This window comes from Oryctolagus cuniculus, chromosome 15, assembly GCF_051225735.1.
Source record: "Oryctolagus cuniculus isolate XC-2025 breed Fujian yellow rabbit chromosome 15, ASM5122573v1, whole genome shotgun sequence".
Lineage (NCBI taxonomy): Eukaryota > Metazoa > Chordata > Mammalia > Lagomorpha > Leporidae > Oryctolagus > Oryctolagus cuniculus.
Genome location: NC_142881.1, coordinates 37,960,154 through 37,981,580, shown reverse-complemented (window position 1 = coordinate 37,981,580; position 21,427 = coordinate 37,960,154). Strand labels below are relative to the sequence as shown.

Genomic DNA, 21,427 nt, shown 5'->3' with positions numbered 1-21,427 from the left:
ATTAAATGTCATGCTCCTAAATACTCCTGTCCTGCTGAGTTAATCTGAATATTAGGTCATTTAAAGAAGATAAAATGAATGATTTGTGTCTGTAGTCATTAGCTTACAAGTTCAGAAAAGAGAATGTGCTATAATCATTTGATACATTTTTCTACACAATTTACCCAAGGTGTGAAATAATGACATGAAAAGAACATTCTGAGGGGCCAGCATTCTGGTGCAGCAGGTTAAGCCATCACTTGCAATGGCCAGCATCACATATCAGAGTGCCAGTTCGAGTCCTGGCTAATCTGTTTGTTGTCCAGCTTCCTGCTAATGTACCTGGGAAGGCAGTAGAAGATGGCCCAAGTGCTTGGGCCCCTGCCACCTATGTGGAAGACCAGGATAGAGTTCCTGGCCCCTGACTTCAGCCTGGCCCAGAATTGCTACTCTGTGCATTTGGGAGTAAAGCAGCAGATGGAAGACCTTTCTCTCTTTCTCTGTCTCTCTCTCTCAGTTTCTCAGCCTTTCAAATAAATAAATTTTTTTTTTTTTTTTTTTTTTTTTTTTTTTTTACAGGCAGAGTGGACAGTGAGAGAGGGAGACAGAGAGAAAGGGCTTCCTTTGCCATTGGTTCACCCTCCAATGGCCGCCGCGGCCGGCACGCTGCGGCCAGCGCACCGCACTGATCCGATGGCAGGAGCCAGATACTTATCCTGGTCTCCCATGGGGTGCAGGACCCAAGCACTTGGGCCATCCTCCACTGCACTCCCTGGCCACAGCAGAGGGCTGGCCTGGAAGAGGGGCAACCGGGACAGAATCCGGTGCCCCAACCGGGACTAGAACCCGGTGTGCCGGCGCCGCTAGGCGGAGGATTAGCCTAGTGAGCCGTGGTGCCGGCCAAACAAATAAATCTTGAAAGAAAGAAAGAAAGAGAAGGAGGGAGGGAGGGAGGAAGAAAGAGAAGAGGAGAAAGAAAAAAAGAAAAAGAATGAACGAACATTCTACAAAAGAAGAGTAAAACTCTCACTCCTCAGTCACTCTTCCCACTGGCTTACATATCTTCATATATCCACTGTGTCAGAAAGAAAATAATTTTTAAGGGCAGAAAAAAATCCAAAGGCTCCTCCTGGACACACTTTCTTCCAGGTTGTGGATATCCTTTCTTATCTCTTTTTTTTTTTAAAGATTTATTTATTTCTTTGAAAGTCAGAGTTACACAGAGAGAGGAGAGGCAGAGAGAGAGAGAGAGAAAGAGAGAGAGAGAGAAAGAGAGAAAGAGAGAGAGAGAGAGAGAGGTTCACTCCCCAGATGGCTGCAACGGCCAGAGCTGTACTGATCCGAAGCCAGGAGCCAGGAGCTTCTTCCAGGTCTCCCAAGCGGGTGCAGGGGCCCAAGCAGTTGGGCCATCTTCTACTGCTTTCCCAGGCCATAGCAGAGAGCTGGATCAGAAGAGGAGCAGCCAGGACTAGAACCGGCGCCCATATGGGATGCTGGCGCTTCAGGCCAGGGCATTAACCCTCCACAGCGCAGGCTCCTCTTATCTCTAACTTTTACCATGCAGCATAAACCTACTCCCTGATCAGATCTTCAGTTGTTATGGAAAAGAAGCCATTATCTTTTGGTAGAATTGTGGTTACAGCCCAGATAGTTTTTTTTTTTTTTTTTTTTTTTTTCCTCCTGCAAATAAAGCAATTCTCTACATTCTATGTTGGGGGGCCAGTGCTGTGGCATAGTAGGTTAAGCCTCTGCCTATGGCACCAGCATTCCATATGGATGCCAGTTCGAGATTGGGATGCTCCTCTTCCAATCCAGCTCCCTGCTAATAGCCTGGGAAAACAGTAGAAGATGACCCAAATGCTTGGGCCCCTGCACTCGCCTGGGAGACCTGGAAGAAGCTCCTGGTTCCTGGCTTCAGAATGACCCAGCTCCAGCCCTTGTGGCCACTTGGGGAGTGAGCCAGTGGATGGAAGATATCTGTGTGTGTGTGTGTGTGTGTGTGTGTGTCTCCCTCTCTCTGTCTACAACTCCGCTTCTCAAATAAATAATCTTTAAAAACAGAAATAAATTCTATGTTGCTCAGTAATTTTGTTTGCTTTCATTTTTTTAAAAGATCTATTTATTACTTATTTGAAAGGCAGAGTTACAGAGAAAGAGGTCCTCCATCCTCTGGTTCACTCCCCAAATGGGCGCCAACAGACAGAGCTGGGCCAGGCCAAAGCTAGGAGCCAGGAGCTTCCTCTGGGTCTCCTAGGTGGGTACAGGGACCCAAGCACTTGGGTGATCCCCGGCTGCCTTCTCAGGCCCATTAGCAGGGAGCTGAATTGGAAGTAGAGCAGCCGGGATTCGAAGTGGTGTCCACTCTGGATTCAGGCATTGCAGGCATGACTTTACCTGCCACATCACAACACCAGTTCCTGCTTTTGTATTCTTAACCTTTCAATTTTTCTGTTTTTTTTTTTTACTTCAAATTTTTTACTTATTCATTTTCATCATAATTGAAAGGCAAAGAAACAAAGAAAGAGAGACAGATAGTTTCATCTGTTGGTTCACTCCCCAAATGCCCATAAATAGCTGGGGCTTGGCCACAGTGAAGCTAGGAACCAGGAACTTTCAATCTTCTTCTCCCATGTGGACAGCATAGACCCAAGTATTTGAGCCATCACTTGCTGCCTCCTAGTACACATTAGCAGGAAGCTGGAATCCAAAGCAGAAATAGGGTTCAAAGCCATGCATTCCAATATGGGAATATTCCAATATGCATCAAGTGGCACTTCAATCACTGCACCAAACATGTGTAACCTTTCTAATATCTCTTGTAGTTATTCTTTCTGCTGTGTTTCTGTCACCTCTTAGGATGTGAGCCCCAAAATCAATAAAGTATCAAACATCAGAAATTATCTCTCTAGTCTGCCATGAAATAGGTATGTCCCCCAAATTTGAAAGTCTAACATCTTACCTTAATGAGAGCAGGGTATGGTGTTGCCTCTTTTTCTAATGCTAAAATCTCAAAATTGGTAGGAATAAATTCATTCTTCGTTGGAAGCTTGAACTTTCCATTTAGGTCAGCATTTTGCCATTTCTGGAAGATAACACACAAAGCAATTCATCTGATTCAAGAGTTTACAACATTGTCTTTGCTCAATACCCACATGCTAAGGGGATAAGTGTTACATAGCATTCTTTTCCATCACCTATGAAAGGATACTACCAGGATTCTTTAATAGGTTTGAATGAAACTCGAGCTGGTCCTTCTGGTGCTAGGGAAGACTTTGTACTCAGCTTATCTTTCCTCTCCACATCTCCAAAATGACCAGGAAAGGTTAAGGAACAATCTAAGACAGGAACATACAAAATCTGGCTCACCCATATGAAGATCATGTGTGTTCTAGCTCTTTAAAGGAGGGACAATAATCTGTGCAAGGATGTAGCCTTGCAACTGTTAAACAATAGGTCATTTATATAAGCTGTACTCTCAGCTATATTAAGTTACTTCTGTGCATGGCTTGGAAGCCAGGCTAAAAGTGCCTCTTTCACTTCATCATTACTTCTTAAGGCCTGGCCCAAACTTCTTCCAGATGAGCTTTCAAGTGAAATGGTAATGCAAATACAAGATTAAGGACAAAGCCGAGATTTAAGTCTGGATTGACACACAAATGTCAAGGATGGATCTGTTCCATGAGTCAGCCCCAAAAGTTAAGAGGAAAAGACCACAGGCCACTGATTATTGAACCACAATTTACAGAACTTTTCATTACTAAAGGAAAAAATAAAAAGCACCAGATTTTCAATAATTCTGTGTCTAGTGATTTGGTCTCCAGCTGATGTGGCACAGTCTTAGAGATTTTTGCAGTTTATTTTGATTCCTGCATTTGTGTAATTTGGCACTGGAATATAGGTGATACTGGCCATACTATTTAAGTAATAGCTGAATAGCAGCAACTAAGAAACAGTAGGTAATTTCACTGCTAAGTGCCCAGATAAATTTGTTTTTAAGAAATTCCTCTTCAGGGTAAGTTTGTTGTGGACAGAGTCTGATGAAGAGGGCGTCCTTTCTTGTTTCAGGATTATTTCAGACTCAGCACTAATTCATGGGAAATAGCTTTTTTCACAGTGTAGGAAGACAGGTATTTTCACACTGGAGGGCTTTAGTGCCTTCCTATGCCATGGATACAACAGAACTACCTGAAATACCAGTGCTGATTTTCTTTCTTATTTCTTTTTTTTTTTTTTTTTTTTTTTTTTTTTTTTTTTTTTTTTGACAGGCAGAGTGGACAGTGAGAGAGAGAGAGACAGAGAGAAAGGTCTTCCTTTGCCATTGGTTCACCCTCCAATGGCCGCCGCGGCCGGCGCACTGCACTGATCGATGGCAGGAGCCAGGTGCTTCTCCTGGTCTCCCATGGGGTGCAGGGCCCAAGCACTTGGGCCATCCTCCACTGCACTCTCTGGCCACAGCAGAGAGCTGGCCTGGAAGAGGGCCAACCGGGACAGAATCCGGCGCCCTGAACGGGACTAGAACCTGGTGTGCTGGCGCCACAAGGCGGAGGATTAGCCTAGTGAGCCACGGCACTGGCCATCTTATTTCTTCTTTATTCTGTATTGCTATTATGGAGATACATTTTTCAAAAACATCCATACTTGAATTTACCTAAAATCTAAACATAGGAAGGCTTTCTGGTATCATCCCATGAATAAAGTTCCCAATCTCAAGAGTATGCAGTCAATGAGATTCAAAAGACAAAGAAAAAGTACCAGATAAAATCAAAATCTTGACAACTAACGAATGTGGTAAAATACTGTCTGAACAAATCTGTTTTGAAATACATCATAATTCCCTTAACTGACAAAAAAAGCAATGATATAATGAGGCATAAAATACAGCCCCTCACAGAGTGAACACAGTATGAATCCCAGAAACTGCTCCCAGCCCGTGTTCCAAGACTGTGAGCTCTCTGGAGCCTTTTGCCTCGTTCATGTTTCCCACTTCCACTTCTTTGCCTTTTGTGGGGCCTTTGCTTCTCTGCGTACCCTGTACTTCAATGCTCCTTACTGCACAAGGCTGGGAATCTACTTTACAGCCCTAGTGATTTTGACAAACACATGAGAATATGATGAGTGTCACTTCTCTTTGCAAAAACCTAAAACCTCAGCTGTTTATCGCCTTGTTCAGTCTTCTCGGGTGGCACATACAACAATGGACTCCATGTTCTGAGCCCTGAGTTGGTAGATGTAAGGAGCTCATGTTCTTGTGGTTCCCCATTAAGGTAGTTAACCCTACCTTAATGACTTCATCTGGTATAGCTTCTTGCTTGTACTGAGTTCCATACCACTCTTCTGTGCGATCAGTTTTTCCTTCAAAAGATTTGGACACTATTGCAACTCTAGATATAGATGGAAAAACCAAACAGAAGAAAAAAATCATGCCATATATATATTTATAGAACCTGACCCACAAAAATCAATGCAATATTCAAGAATATGTTGGGCCAGCATATCCTGGAAGGCTTGACCCAAAAAGGCATTATATGTCTATGTCTATATATATAGTTCCTATTATCCTTTGGTTCTAAGTCCAATTATTTTTAACGTGGAAAAAGTGCTTACAGGAGAGGTTCTTCAATGTATGCTATTGACTAATTTACAAGAAAAATTGTTAAGGGAAAACACGAAACAAGAATGGATGAAATTAGTCCTAAAAAAAAGTACTCTTCCTCAGGAATAGGTCAGATCCAAAGCTAACAGAAATGGCTAAGAAAGTCTGTTGAATCATCCAGAGATCAAAAAAACCCATGAACAAATCAAAAGATATTTTATTATCACTTGCTGAATTTGTGCTGTTCTTCTGCCAGACACCAACATCAAACATATCTACCACATTTACATAGGCCTTTTGCTGCTTAAGGGAGAAGGCAACAAGACCAAGAAATGCCTGTCTTCTGGTTTATAAAAGTTTCTTTGGCTGGGACAGCAGAAGCAGCCCAGAAGTCACATTCAGGGGAGGAAGGTAAGGGTAAAACAATGTCAAAAGGTAAGTGAACAAGACTGCAAGAGCAGAGGATCAGAAGCAGCTCTGTAGTAGAGGAACTCTAAGCTGTCAGAGCATCATCAGAGATATGCGTGCCTCTGTTGCCTTTTAGTTACCTAATTTGAAGGATTATACTCCCAATCAGCATACTCAGCCTCAGGCAGGGACCAATTCTATTTTGAATCTTGTAATCAAGGAATTTCATCCAATAAGCTTGCATGACTTTGTTTGAAGTCAGTCCTGGTTCTGCTTTTCCCTTATGCCCTGAATCAAATAACTTGGTCCATGTCTGCCCTTGCTTGTTCTCCCCTCCCATCCCAGAGATTTGGTTCTAGCCTCTGAAATGTTGGCCTCGCTGCTGAAAGCATAATGCTTGAAATCACCTTTTTTTCTGCTAAGCATCCATTTTCAGAACCCTAACCTCTGTGCTCCAAACACCTAACCCTTACTGGATCTCCACAACTTCCAGAATGTCCGAACTACCTTCTATTTCTTATCATTCTAGGCAAGATTCTTTACCTGGCTGACTCAACTCAGTCTTATCACCTACTCTGCAGTACATATATCCCAAGCAACCTGACTCATCCATCTGTCAAACTAATCTAGCTCCAAGTGTTATTGGTCTGATCTGCCACTGATCACTATCAGTTCTAGAAAACATGTGAAGTAAGAAATATATTCCACAGAAATAGAGAGGAATCAGCACTTAGCAAATGAAAGTTTCATTATGATGCCAGAGGAAGTAATGTGAGCTGGCAGTTTGAGAATCCCTTTTGAGAGGTTCATGTAGAAAGTGTTGGGGTGCCAGATTCTGTCCCGGTTGCCCTTCTTCCAGGCCAGCTCTCTGCTGTGGCCCGAGAGTGCAGTAGAGGATGGCCCAAGTGCTTGGGCCCTGTACCCCATGGGAGATCAGGAGAAGCACCTGGCTCCTGCCTTTGGATAGGCGTGGTGCGCTGGCCGCTGCGCACCAGCCGCGGCGGCCACTGGAGGGTGAACCAACGGCAAAAAGACCTTTCTCTCTCTCTCTCTCTCTTTCTCTCTCACTGTCCACTCTGCCTGTCAAAAAAAAAAAAAAAAAAAAAAAGTGTGCAGAACTCACATGGCCAAATGAAGGGTGTGTGGTGTGTGTTACTTAAAAGAATTCAATACATGACAGTTTACTACGATTTAGCCCAAGAAACTGCTTCTATTCCTGTTGATTTCTTAGAGAATTAATAGATCAACTAGCAAGGAGACCTCTGAAGGGGATATTAGGAAGTCAAAGAATCTGAGAGAGGGATGATGATATTCCACGAGATGTTTGATTCTCAAAACGTGCATTACATGGATGACTTGAGTTTTCAGGGATGACAGCCTGGACAACAAAATAAACAAAATAACAAGCAAAGAACTGCTAGCAACTTGTGAAAAACAAAGCTTGGCAGTGGACCTGCCCTCTGAAGCTAGAAAACTTGAAAGTCAGTTCTATGACAGGAAGTAAAAAGGTTCAGAGACAGCTGACAAGCCAGGTGCTCTGGAAGATAACCAGACTTGTACGACACAGAAAGAACCAGACACTGGAGGCTGTTCAGTAAGACTCAAGTTTAAAAAAAATGGGAAAAGAACGACAGATTTGTCAGGTTTTAACTTTAGGGATTTAGACAGTTACATTCGAAAGTAAAGTTTATAGGTAATATTTGTGCTGGCACACCGGGTTCTAGTCCCGGTCAGGGTGCCGGATTCTGTCCCGGTTGCCCCTCTTCCAGGCCAGCTCTCTGCTGTGGCCAGGGAGTGCAGTGGAGGATGGCCCAAGTCCTTGGGCCCTGCACCCCATGGGAGACCAGGAGAAGCACCTGGCTCCTGCCTTCGGATCAGAGCGGTCCGCCGGCCACAGCAGCCATTGGAGGGTGAACCAACGGCAAAAAGGAAGACCTTTCTCTCTCTCTCTCTCTCTCTCACTGTCCACTCTGCCTGTCAAAAAAAAAAAAAAAATAGTGGACTAACAAAAAGAAACACTTTTGCAGACCAAGAGTTAGTGTATCATTAAGAAGTTCACAATTGAAATAGACGGCGGAAGGGTGTTACCTGAAAAAGAAATGAATGCAAGGAAGTGGAATAACAGTAGTGACAGAGTACACACACAACAAACTATTATAGAAATCTCTGAATCAGAGTGTTTGGAAGACACTGATTGTAACATTCACATGCCAAAGCTGGCGTTGTGGCGTAGTGGGTAAAGCTGCCATATGCGGCACTGGCATCTCATATGGGCACTGGTTCAAGTCCTGGTTGCTCCACTTCCAATCCAGCTACCTGCTAATGTGCCTGGAAAGCAGCAAAGAATGGCCCAAGTCCTTGGGCCCCTGCACCCATGTGGGAGACCTGGGAAAAGCTCCTGGCTCCTGGCTTTGGATCAGCTCAGCTCTGGCTGTTGCAGCCATTTAGAGAGTGAACCAGAGGATGGAAGATCTCTCTTTGTCTCTTCCTTTCTCTCTAACTCTGACTTTCAAATAAATAAATAAATCTTAAAAACAAAGACAGAAACAAAAACATATGCATATGTATATCAGAGGGCCTGGGTTCAAGTTCTGGCTCCAGATTCCAGCTTGCTGCTGGGGTAGACCCTGGGAGGCAGAGAATGATAGCATAAGTGGTAGGGTACTTGTCACCCAAAGGAGAGCCCTGGATTGAGTTTCTGGGGGCCCAGCGTCAGCCTGACCCAACCCTAGCCACTGTAGGCATTTGGGGTATGGACCAATGGATGGCAGCTTTCTGTCTCTGATATAATAATAATAAGAAGAATATGGAAGTACAGGAACAAACACCTGAATTAGGAGGAAAAAGGCAAGTTACAATAACCAGAATATGTGACACATAATAGATAGCTGTAGAATGTTTAACTGCAGACAGTTGAGAAAAATTTCCACAGCCACTCTAGTATTTTATTGTATCTGCTGAACACCTCATTATAATAAAAAATTGTTTTGAGGACAGGTGCTTCTTTAACATGATGGGGTACAGATAGAGGTGTGCTACCAACATGATCCTTAGAAACCTAAGGAAATGACCTTTTCCGCATCATACTAAAGCCCACAATAGTGAGGGAAGGAAACAGTGAGCTAGAATAAATGCAGACTGTTGACTTCAAATAGGGACAGTCAAAAGTGTTTACGAGGGATGTAGCTGCAGGAGCTACATGGGAACCACTTGAAACAAAAGGTCTCCTGACTACAGATGTTAGACAATATGGTTCTCAAGGAATGAATTTTCATGATGTTTTTGCAAATAATCACTGAGAGAAAAGGAGCAAGACATCTAAAGGATGAGAAGAGTTTTCAAAGGTAATTATGATGAATTCAGACAATTAGTAGAAGGGGAACAGACATGGCAATTACAGGCCTCGATTCTGGTGGATACTCTGACTCACCCTCTCTGAGAGCTTGCCAGAATCACAGTTAAGATCTAAGTTAGACAACATTTATCCTCTCTGGGCTTCACTTTCATTATTCTATAAATAGGGATTTAAATTACTCGAATTCTAGCCTTACACTAGAATTCTACAATATCATAGCAAATTAGATTTTGCTAAGATAAAGAATAAAAAACATAGAAAAAATCTGGTGAGACTTGAAAATCAATCTCAAAGAATACTAATAGATAAGCTTAATTGCTTAGTAAACTGAGACTTGGTTTGGCTACTGGCTTTGGCCTGGCTTGGCCTGGCCCAGTCTGGGGCCAATGAGGCCATCTGGAGAGTGAACCAGCAGAAGGAAAATGGAAGATCTCTGTCTCTCCCCTCTCTCTGTAAAAATAATTCTTTTAAATAAATAAATAATTTTTTAAAGATTTATTTATTTGAAAGGCAGAGTTACAGAGAGATAGAGAGAGCTCGTCCATTCGCTGGTTCACTCTCCAGACGGCCATGCTGGCTGAGGTTGGGCCAGGCCAAAGTCAGGAGCTAGGAGCTGCATCCAGGTCTCCCACAGGGACCCTAGCACTTGGGCCATCCTTCACTGCTTTCCCAAGGCACATTAGCAGGGAGCTGGATGGGAAGTGGAGCATCTGGGACACAAACCAGTGCTCATATGGGATGCCAGTGTTGCAGGCGGCAGCTCTAACTAGTATGCCTTGATACCAGCCCCTAAAATGCAATTCTTAAATTAAGAAGGAATCAAGAAAGATTAGGCTAAAAGCTTTAAAAATCGAATCAACTTTTATTGAACCGTTACCTGTTCAAATTCTGGGAAAGACAAACCATAATTCTTTCCTGGAAGAAACATGACCTAGAGTAATTGATTAATTGATCTCATAATAACAGATGACAGAACTATCCTTCTCTTAGTTACATCATCTTTGAAAGGTACACAGGTCACTAAACTGCAAAGGTGTGGAGAGCCAAGTGATTGAAATATTCAAGCAAAGACGAGTTACACTGTTTGTTGCTTAGGCAACTAACAAATCCTAACAGAATCATTGTTTATCCTGTTTTAGAAATGCTGAGGGCATGAAGAGGAAGAAGACTGGAGTTGGGCAGATGCTCTAATTTCCTAAAGGGAAAAGGGTGGAGCCTGAATACCATTAACCAGTAGATGAAGCAATGTCAGCTGACAAAAGTCTGCAGATGTGTAAACATTCAGATAACAGCATAGTTATCTCTAGGACATCCATGAATTATCCAGAATAACTACTCCAAAAGGAATGGAGCTTCTACTGCAGCAATTCTAAGTTTAATGTGAAAAAATGTGCACCAAGTAACAGGATTGAGGAAGAAGGAGGGTGAAGATGTAGATGGAGTAGGAATACATAAATACCTTTAAGTATGTAGATCAAGTCTCAACCTTCAAGATAACTTTCTAACAATTAGGGCTGACAAAAACGGAACTGGCTATTCTGGTATTTATTAATGAGTTCCCCATTCTTGGAAGAATTTAAGCTGAGGTTGGTAGCTACTTACCTACTACAGAGGAGAGATATACTTGGTACGGGTTTGATTAAATCACTTCCAAGGTTCCTTTCATTCTGAGGATTTCCCTACTTGGCTGCAATGTTAAACTTGTCTCAGTAGGTATTAAAGAAAGTCACTCTATCCTTTGCAACCCCTGTCTGGCCTGGCAGCTGGCACACTGTTCTCTACACTACTGATTTGCAACATTTACAGTGGTTAAGTCACTGAGACCAATCTTACAGAGGAAGAACACTTTTTCTTTAAAAGTGAGCGTAAAGAGAAAAAGAGGTACTTAACTTTAATTCTAGAATATACCAAATTCAGAAACATACAATTCAATCAGAAATGAAATCCATATTCTAGCAAATTCATTTCTACAAAGTTGCTGGGTCAAATCCTGACTCAAAACCAGAAAGTTTTATAACATTAATCATGCTTTACATTGGGAGGGAGTACATCCTGGGGTGGGCATTTGGTATATTGGTTAAGAAGCCACCTGAGATGCCTGTATCCCAATAGGACTGTCTTGAGTTCAAGTCTTAGCTCTGCTCCCTCTTCTAGCTTCCAGCTTCCTGTTAATGTGCACCCTGGGAGGCAGCAGGTGACGGCTCAAGAACCTGGGTCCCTGCCACCCATGTGGGAGACCCAGAGTGAGTTCCTGGCTCCTGGCTTTGGCAGAGCCCACCCAGCCCCAGCCCCAGCTGTTAATGAGCATTTTGGGAGTGAAAGAGTAGAGGTTTCCCTCTCTCTCTCTCTCTCTCTGTGCCTCTCAACAATAAATAATCTTTTTGAAAAAGCACCTTCTACTATACAATAGTTGTTTGGTTTTCTGACACAGAAAGAGAAAAACAAGGAGACAAACATAGGGAGCAGCTATCTGTTGGCTCATTCCCCAAATGCCTGCAATGTCTTTTTTCAAGTTTTATTTTATTTATTTGAAATACAAAGTTATAGACAGAGGCAGAGTCAGAGAGACAGAGAGAGAGAGGTCTTCCATCAATGGTTCACTCCCCAGATGACCACAATGGCCAGAGCTGAGCTGATCCAAAGCCAGGAGCCAGGAGCTTCCTCCAGGTCTCCCACGTGGGTGCAGGGGCCCAAGAACCTGGGACATCCTCCATTGCCCTCCCAGGCCATAGCGGAGAGTTGCATCAGAAGTGGAGCAGCTGGGACTTGAACTGGCACCATATGGGATGCCAGTGCTGCAGGCTGGGGCTTTAACCCTCTGCGCCACAGCGCTGGCCCCCTGATACAATCTTAAACAGCACTAGTTTATGTTTGTATAACACTTTTCAGTTTGGGTAAATCACTGTGAATCAGACAGGATACAGTACTATCACCAATTTAGAAGATGGCAAAGATTCAAGTAAATGAAATCAAATTTTTTTGAATATTTATTCAATTATTTGAAAAACAGAGAGAGGGAGAGACAGGAGAGATCAGTATGCCATCTGCTAGTCCACTCTCCAAATGGCTGCAACAGCCAGGGCTACGCTAGGCCAAAGCCAGGAGCCTGGAACTCACCTGTGTGTCCCATGACTTGGGCCACCCTCTGTTGCTTTCCCAGAAATATTAGCAGGGAGCGGCTCAATAGGCTAATCCTCCGCCTTGCGGCGCCAGCACACCGGATTCTAGTCCTGGTCGGGGCATCGGATTCTGTACCGGTTGCCCCTCTTCCAGGCCAGCTCTCTGCTATGGCCAGGGAGTGCAGTGGAGGATGGCCCAAGTCTTTGGGCCCTGCACCCGCATGGGAGACCAGGAGGAGCACCTGGCTCCTGGCTTCAGATCAGTGCGGTGTGCCAGCCGCAGCACCCCAGCTGCGGCGGCCATTGGAGGGTGAACCAACGGCAAAGGAAGGCCTTTCTCTCTCTTTCTCTCTCTCACTGTCCACTCTGCCTGTCAAAAAATAAAAAAAAAAAAATAATAAAAATAAAAAAATACAAAAAAGAAGTGGAGCAGCCAAAATTCAAACCGGCACCCATATGGGATGTTGGTGTTGCAGGCTGCAGCTTAATCCACTGTGCCACATCACCAGCCCTGAGAGCCAGTGCTCTTGACATTATATAAAGTCAACTTTTCACAAGTCCCCCTTTGCAGGACTATGAACTGAGAAGTTTCACACTGATAATTCAATAAACATTAATTGAAGAAAAAAAATGATCAAAATTTGATGACTATTAAGTGGCCTAACCACACAAAGCCAGTCACTGGAAATAACATTAAAGGTTATCTAGGGGCCAACGCTGTGGCATAGAAAATTAAGCCCCCAACTGCAGCACTGGAATCCTATATGAGCACTGGTTCAAATCCTGGATCTTTCACTTCCCATTCAGTTCAGTTCCCTGCTGATGCACCTGGGATGGCAGTGGAGGATGGCCTGAGGCACTGGGCCCTGTACCCATGTGGGAGACCTGGAAGAAGCTCCTGGCTACTGGTTTCAGCCTGGCCCACCTCCAGCCATTGTGGTCATTTGGAAAGTAAACCAGCAGACAAAAGATCTCTCTCTGTTTCTAGCTCTCTCTGTAACTCTGCCTTTCAAGTAAATAAATAAATATTTTTTTAAAATAAAAGATCGAATGAGTTCTATTATTAAGTTTAAAGCTCTCTAACTCTGCCTTTCAAATAAATTAATTAATTTTAAAAAAGAAAAAGAAAATGAAATGAAGAGTTTCTGGTTTTTCAATTCCTTGATATTTAAATAAATTACATAGGGCTGAGAAACAGTATTTATTGTTTTTTTGTTTGTTTGTTTATTTGTTCTTAGTATTTACTGTTAAAAGTAGAAAGATGAGCTCACAATCTGTAACTTTTTAGTCATTTCCTGTATTTTTTTTTTTTTTGACAGATAGAGTTAGACAGTGAGAGAGAGAGAGAGAAAGAGAGACAAAGGTCCTCCCTCCACTAGTTCACACCCCAAATGGCCGCAACAGATGGAGCTATGACGATCCGAAGCCAGGAGCCAGGCACCTCCTCCTGGTCTCCCACGCAGGCACAGGGGCCCAAGCACCCAGGCCATCCCCCAATGCCCTCCCGGGCCAGAGCAGAGAGCTGGACTGGAAAAGCAGCAACTGGGACCAGAACCCAGTGCCAATAGGGGATGCCGGCATCGCAGGTGGAGGATTAACCAAGTGAGCCACGCTGCCGGCCTCTCCTGCAGTTTTTAAGTATAATACTCAGTTTCCACATCATAAGCAATTCTTGAGTAGTTAAGGCTTATGCAACAAAAATGGACTTAAAATGTTGTCAAGACAGATTATCCTCGAGATATACCACAAGCTGTTGTGACTGAGTGCATGATATCATTAATAAATCACTTAACTTCTATATAATTTCAGAATTATCATTGAGGAAGATTTCTAAATTTTGACTCTTAATAAATTTTTTAAACTATAAAATGAAGGCCTCTGACTATAATTTTAAAATCTGGAAAATCTGGCGGGTGCCGCAGCTCAATAGGCTAATCCTCTGCCTTGCGGCGCCGGCAAACCAGATTCTAGTCCCGGTTGGGGCACCGGGTTCTGTCCCAGGTGCCCCTCTTCCAGGCCAGCTCTCTGCTGTAGCCAGGGAGTGCAGTGGAGGATGGCCCAAGTCCTTGGGCCCTGCACCCCATGGGAAACCAGGATAAGTACCTGGCTCCTGCCTTTGGATCAGCGCGGTGCGCCGGCCGCAGCGCGCTGGCCACGGTGGCCATTGGAGGGTGAACCAATGGCAAAAGAAGACCTTTCTCTCTGTCTCTCTCTCTCACTGTCCACTCTGCCTGTCAAAAAAAAAAAAAAAATCTAGAAAATCTAATAACTATCTATAGTCATACAAGCACTCTATCACTAAATCAAATTTCTCATTCCTAGCTTCAGGCAGACAGCGTCAGGGCTGACCAGGCCGGAGGACGCCCAGCCGGTGTCTGCTGCTCCAGCAGTGCTTGCTTGGTGGGTGGGGAAATCCCCATGCAGCAGGGTACTGACTGAGAGTGTAGGAGAGGCGGAGTCCCAGTCTGCTTTGTTTTCCTGTGTCATCAGACTTTATACCGTGTGCTGACTCACAAGCTTCTAGAACTGACCCCTTCCAGCAGGAATACCTCTGCTGGAAGTATTCAAACTTTCGATTCCCTGCTTACCCACGGGTCAGAGGGAGCCCTCCCTGGTAAGACCCAAGGAGGTATGCTGATGCCTTGGAAGCACTCAGGCAAGGATGAAGCTAGATTAACATGACTTACTGTATTTTATTCATAATAATGAAATTATAATTACATTTTTAAAAACAGCCTTCTTCTTTCAAAGACACTGCCTTAAAACAGCCTCACGTGGAGGGAGAAAAAGTGAAGAAAGAAAAATTAGTCATGTAATGACTGTTGAAGCTTGGTATTGGTTCATTATATTATTACTTACTTTTGTAATCATGCTTGATAAAACGTTTTACCCACAATTTCAAATTTTCAGATTCTAATCACTAAAAATTTAGGATATAACAGTAAAATATGTGTGGTGACTCACCGGACATTTTCTGGTCTGAGTTTATTGAGAACCATTTCTATTAAGTCAGGTCTAAATTCTTCCAGCAAATATGCAGCTGTGAGTACTTCTTCTAGAGGATAATACTTTTAAGAAGGAAAATATAAATAAATAAAATTTTTAAGGCTATGCACAGTTTATCAAGGCAAACAGAAATTCAACACAATAAATCCATTATTTTACAGCCTCCTTTCCTTCAATTAAACTTTATTCCATTGGAAAATTTTCTGGAGCCTTAAATCTTCTCTTTCCTACCATATCTTTAAGTAGTTTTATGTTGTGGGATTATCTCAAAGGCCCAATATACTTTACTTATAAACAGTAAAATCACATTTCTTTTGATGAAAAATTTTGAGTAATATTTCTGGTTAAAAATTGAGTACTTGTTAATGAAGAAAATTTGATAGTGAAATGCTGACACTTATAAGATTTTAAATATAAAATACATACACTTTTATAAATAGAATTTCCTTCCAAATTTCTATGAATGAAATCAGAAAGTATTTAGAAAGTTGTTATGGGGCAAAATGACATATTTTTGGCTAGTGTAGAAAAGTAACAGAGGGGTCGGCACTGTGGCATAACAGGTAAAGCTACTGTCTGCAGTGCTGGCATCCCATATGGGTGCTGGTTCAAGTCCCAGGTGCTCCATTTCCAATCCAACACCCTGCTGATGGCCTGGGAAAGCAATAGAAGATGGCCCAAGTCCTTGGGCCCCTGCACTCGCATGGGAGAGTTAGAAGAAGCTCCTGGCTCCTGGCCTCAGATCAACACAGCTCCAGCTGTTGGTGCCATCTGGGGAGTAAGCCAGAGGATGGAAGATCCCTCTCTCTCTCTCTCTGCCTCTCAAATAAATAATCTTCTAAAAATTTTTTAAAAATAAGTAATGGAGAAGATGTTTTCTAATAACAGAAATCTGAAATAGACTGAGTAGACTGACCAATTCATTCATTCAACAAATATTTAATAAACTACTTAGAGCCAGCCCCTGCTCTGGATACTATGAAAACAATGGTAGCTAAGACACATGAAGTCCCAGTCCTCCAAGGACCAGGCATTCTAATTGAGAGGGTGGTGAACAAGAAACAAATATTGTCATTTAAAAGATAGGTACTACGAAGAAAAAAAGAGAAGGGGCAAGGGCATTATTTTAGATTGGGAGGCCAGAGATCTTTCTGAGGAGGCGACATCTGAGTGGGAATTCTCCTGATAAAGAGAATCTAGCCATGCAAAGATCTGATAGAAGGTGTTCAATGTGGAGAAAACAGCAAATATAAAGGCTTTAAGACAGAGAAATAAACTTAATGGTGAAAATTAAACAGAGAAGTGCTGGTGTTGTGGAGTAGCAGGTTAAGCCACCAACTGCAACACCAGCATACCATATTGAAGTGCCAGTTCAAGTTCCAGCTGTTCTGCTTCTGATCCAGCTCCATGCTAATGTGCCTGGGAAAGCAGCAGCAGATGACCCAAGTATTTGGATCCCTGCCATCCACATGGGTCACCTGGATGGAGTTCTAGCCTCCTGGTTTAGGCCTGGCCCAGTTCTGGCCATTGTGGACTATGTGAACATTGAGGGAGTGAATCAGCAGATGGAAGATATCTCTCTCTGTCACTGTACCTTTCAAACAAATAAATAAATCTTGGAAGGAAGGAAAGAAGGAAATAAATAAATAAATAAATAAGAGAGCCAGCATAGCTGGAGCAGAATCGGAATGGGAGAGCTGAATTGGAGAATAGTAGCCAAAAAGATAGCCAGAGCCAAGTCATTCTATAGGTCAAGGACATTTTTAGAATTTTATGCCAACTCTGATGGGAAATCACTAAATACTGTAAACAGAAACAACCTGATTTTAGTTTTCAAAAGATCATTTGGGCTGGAAAAATAATCTATATCGGGGGACAAGATGGAAAATAGTGATCTCGGGTAAGAGACTATGATGTAATCCATACAAGAAATGATGGCAGCTCAGACTAGGGGGAGAGCAATGAAGATGGAGAGAAGCAGATCATCTACAGCTTTCATAGAGGCAGTAGCAGAGACACATTACAGAAGTGAAAAATACTTACAGCTCCTGTGTAATGAAAAGATTACAGATAATTTTTAGGATGATGGAAATGAAGAATTTCAACATATTTTGGCATCAAAGTTTGCCTGGTTGCTACAAAGTATAACGTTTTATACTATAGCTTCAATTTTTATCATTTGTAGAGTACTGAAAATAACAGATGGAGGATCACTGAACTATTTCACACACCAATTTATAGTGTATAACAACAAACTTACATGCAATATTCCTGCAATTTTGGATGTATAGTCTCGTGGCCTCTCTTTATCTTTAAACCTAAAAGCAACAGCATTCAAGTCCTAGAACACAAAGTTAATCCAATTACACATAAGTCAACTATTATTCAGAGATACTTTTTTTATAGTGTTACATATAACTATGAACTTTCTACTTCAAGGTTAACTTTATCACACCTTTTGGAAAAATGGCTGTGCTTGATTTAGCAATGTACAAAACAAGAAAGAAAATCTGATGTGTGTAAGACTCAATCTGTCAACCTAGACTTAAAACCAAAGCAAAATAGGTAAATAATTTTTAACAAAACCAACAAATAAAGGATATGATTCTGTAGCCTATACTGTTGGAACTATCAGTCAAAGGTTTAAACAACTGTGTAGAATTTTGAGAGATCCAACAATTACGACTAAGATTCAGATTTAGATTGGGAGGCCAGAGATCTATCTGAGGAGGTGATTTTGGTGACCCATTCAAAGAACTGCAGTCAGATTAGAAGTTATTGTTATAATTACCAAAAACCGATATTATAACTATACACTATTATCCTCGTTAAATAAGATGGTACATTTCAAAATCTTGATACACCTTAAATACAAAGTACATATTTTTAAAAACTCTTTCAAAAGAAGCTTTTGAAATTTTGGAAGGTAAATACTTTTTATTTAATACAAAAAAAAGAAAAAAAAAGATAGCCACATTTTTCCACATAAACACTAATAGAATCACTTTTAAGAACACAACCATACATAAAGCAATTGACTATTTCTTTAAGAGTTTACCACAGATTTTTATTATCAGATCTGAAAATGACAGCTCATGCAGCTTCAGGCAGGGAGTAACATAAGCCCTGACAGACACCAGCTCAATAACTGCTGGTTTTCTTCAGAGGGATGGAAAAACAATCTGATTTCTTCCCCTTTCCCTCCTAAAAAAGGCTACTTGATGCCTTAACCCTTAATAGTGCCCCAAGTAATGAATCAAACTAGTATAACTAAACCTTATCTAATACTATTATGCATTGCAAACTTTTAGATTTCAATTAGGAAAAAAAAGCTTTAAAAGTTTAACTGGGCTTTAAATTTAAAATAATTTACATTTATTTGGTTTTGAAAAATAGATTCCTTAAGAACAATTTTGGTGAAACAAAAGTACCTTGCACTCTTGGAAAACCCATTCTTGAGGTCCTTCTGCACGTAACTTCTGAATGTATTGAAACATGTGCAAAATTATATCTTCAACATGTACTGGAAAAAAGGGGCACACTTAAAAATCATTCAGTTCTTGAATTCCTTAAAGCAGTGAGCTCACTCCTAAGGTTAAGTCAGGTAAGTGGAAGATGGTCCTTCTTAGAGAATGGAGTCCTTACCTCCCTGAGACTGGCTGTAAGTGTCCCACCCTCATGGCCCTCTGGGCTCAGGGTTATGTGACAGAAGGGGTGCTGGGTGGTAATTGAGCAAATGAAAAGCTAAGTACACATTTTACACGTGCAACATAACAATCAATTGTTAAGCAGTGGGAGGGAGGAGGGTCATCCATGAAACAAGGCCAACTTACACATGAAAAATACAATGGTAAGTTATATGAATTAAAGTGTTTATAGATTTTTCAACATGAAACAGATCCACAGCATTAAGAACTTAAAAAAACTAAAAACAAAAACAAAATCAAAGAAAGTCACTTTTCATTCAAAAGCCAAAAGGTCAAACAATAAATCAATACTTACATAATCCTTCCTCTGTCAAGTCCACATTAATGATAAAAAACATAAAACCTCGTGCTCCTTCCTTCTGCCCACCAACAAGAGTATTTACCCAGCCTGCAAGATGCAAAGACAATCAACATGATTGCATGTGTGCCTTCTTTTGAGATAAGGAAGCTTTTAAAAATTCATTCTATATGCTCCTAAAAGATTAAAATGGACCTTTTGCAGAAAAAAAATCAGTTCAGAAAAAGCAGTTTCAGACACTGGAAGACTAATGGATTTTGTGAGTTGGGAGCCCTCCTCAAGACTTCTCAAATCAATTCCCAATCAAGAGCAGATCACTATGCTTAACTATTCTAGAAAAGTGAAGAGTATGAGTTAAGAGCGGCTTGTAAGTCAACTACTGTCTAGATTTTTCACCCTTCTGAAAAGATGGAAAACAGCAAACCAATAAATAATACATACTGAAGTTTCACAAAGATGGTAAAAAGAACATTTGAATGTGGGCTTTTATGTTTTTTACTTCTTTCTCATTTAAAACAAACAATATTATCTTTTGAAATATCTAATCTTCACTGCTCAACACTGAAAGGTGCAACAAATTATTAAAAAAAAAAAAGATTCCAGACCCACACACAAAAAAATACTAACAACCACCAACTCACTCATTCATCCAAAATGCAATTTCTTCTAAAAATGTTCCTTTCACAAGAGGCATTTAAGAGAAAATGAGAGCCAGAGGGCCGGCGCCACGGCTCACTAGGCTAATCCTCGCCTAGCGGCGCCGGCACACCGGGTTCTAGTCCCGGTTGGGGTGCCGGATTCTGTCCCGGTTGCCCCTCTTCCAGGCCAGCTCTCTGCTGTGGCCAGGGAGTGCAGTGGAGGATGGCCCAGGTGCTTGGGCCCTGCACCCCATGGGAGACCAGGAAAAGCACCTGGCTCCTGGCTCCTGCCATCGGATCAGCGCGGTGTGCCGGACGCAGCGTGCCGGCCGCGGCAGCCATTGGAGGGTGAACCAACGGCAAAGGAAGACCTTTCTCTCTGTCTCTCCCTCTCACTGTCCACTCTGCCTGTCAAAAAATAAATTTAAAAAAAAAAAAAAATGAGGAGGGTGCTTCACTCAGAACCTGCTGCCCAAGAGACTTACCCTTTGATTTAAGTTCTGATAACAGACTTCCAGGACCTTCATGCCCAATGAGATGACCAAGATAGTGACCAGGATTTGATTTGTAGTATTGCTGAAGGTCGGGTATGGGAAATGTCACATAAAGATTCCTAATGTCCTTAATAGGTACTATTTTGTAAAGTTGCTGTGGAGTCCAAAGGAAAAAAAAATCACGGAATAACTACATACAACTGCTACTGAATAAAATATTTACAGACCACAAGGAATAACAATTGTCATGGAAGAATCTCAAATTTAGGAGTGATTTTTCAATTGCCAGAAAAAATCACACCAACCACAAAGGGATAAATGATCCTGGCCTTCTCAGTTGAATCTTATTACATGCTTGGTCCCTTGGACCATTCAGCTAGTTTTGGATACTTTCCTTCTGCCACTGGATAACAGCTTCAACAGTCTGGCCACGCTACAGCTACTAAAACTACTTTCAGCTTGCAAAGATCAGAACACAGAGTTTGTGTGTGTGTGTATGTGTGTGTACTGTACATGTTCCTAATAAATATGAAACTGATGAGAATACCTTGAAAAATATTAAAAACCGCATAAACAATGATATCTCCAATATTTTTCATCTATTCTGATAAACCAGGTGTATATTTTGTCCATAAATTTAAGAGGAAAAAATAGCAGAAATACATGCACTTACTCTAAGATGTTCTTCCTGGAAAGGGTGTTCAGGAAATTCTGGTAATGGGACATTTTTGTTTTCTACTTCAGAAAACAACTTTACCACCAGATTAGTCAAGTCATCTAAAGATTCTAGAAGAAAACAACATTAAAAACAGAACTTAAACTAATAGTAA

At 41.8% G+C, this 21,427-nt stretch overlaps 1 protein-coding gene across 5 annotated transcripts in view; it reads right to left on the bottom strand.

The window, feature by feature from the left end:
• Positions 1-21,427, bottom strand: part of IDE (insulin degrading enzyme) — a 116,679-nt gene that overhangs the window by 32,412 nt on the left and 62,840 nt on the right. For all 5 annotated transcript variants that reach the window (XR_016222131.1, XM_089314753.1, XM_089314754.1 and 2 more), the window contains exons 6-13: positions 21,271-21,383; positions 20,589-20,751; positions 19,463-19,555; positions 18,892-18,983; positions 17,721-17,801; positions 15,419-15,522; positions 5,258-5,360; positions 2,939-3,061 (exon numbers count right to left, since the gene is read on the bottom strand). Coding sequence is in view for 4 of the 5 variants with exons in the window: in XM_089314753.1 (XP_089170879.1) it covers positions 2,939-3,061; positions 5,258-5,360; positions 15,419-15,522; positions 17,721-17,801; positions 18,892-18,983; positions 19,463-19,555; positions 20,589-20,751; positions 21,271-21,383 (872 nt within the window). In the remaining variant the exon portion in view is untranslated. The remainder of the gene's footprint in view (positions 1-2,938; positions 3,062-5,257; positions 5,361-15,418; positions 15,523-17,720; positions 17,802-18,891; positions 18,984-19,462; positions 19,556-20,588; positions 20,752-21,270; positions 21,384-21,427) is intronic.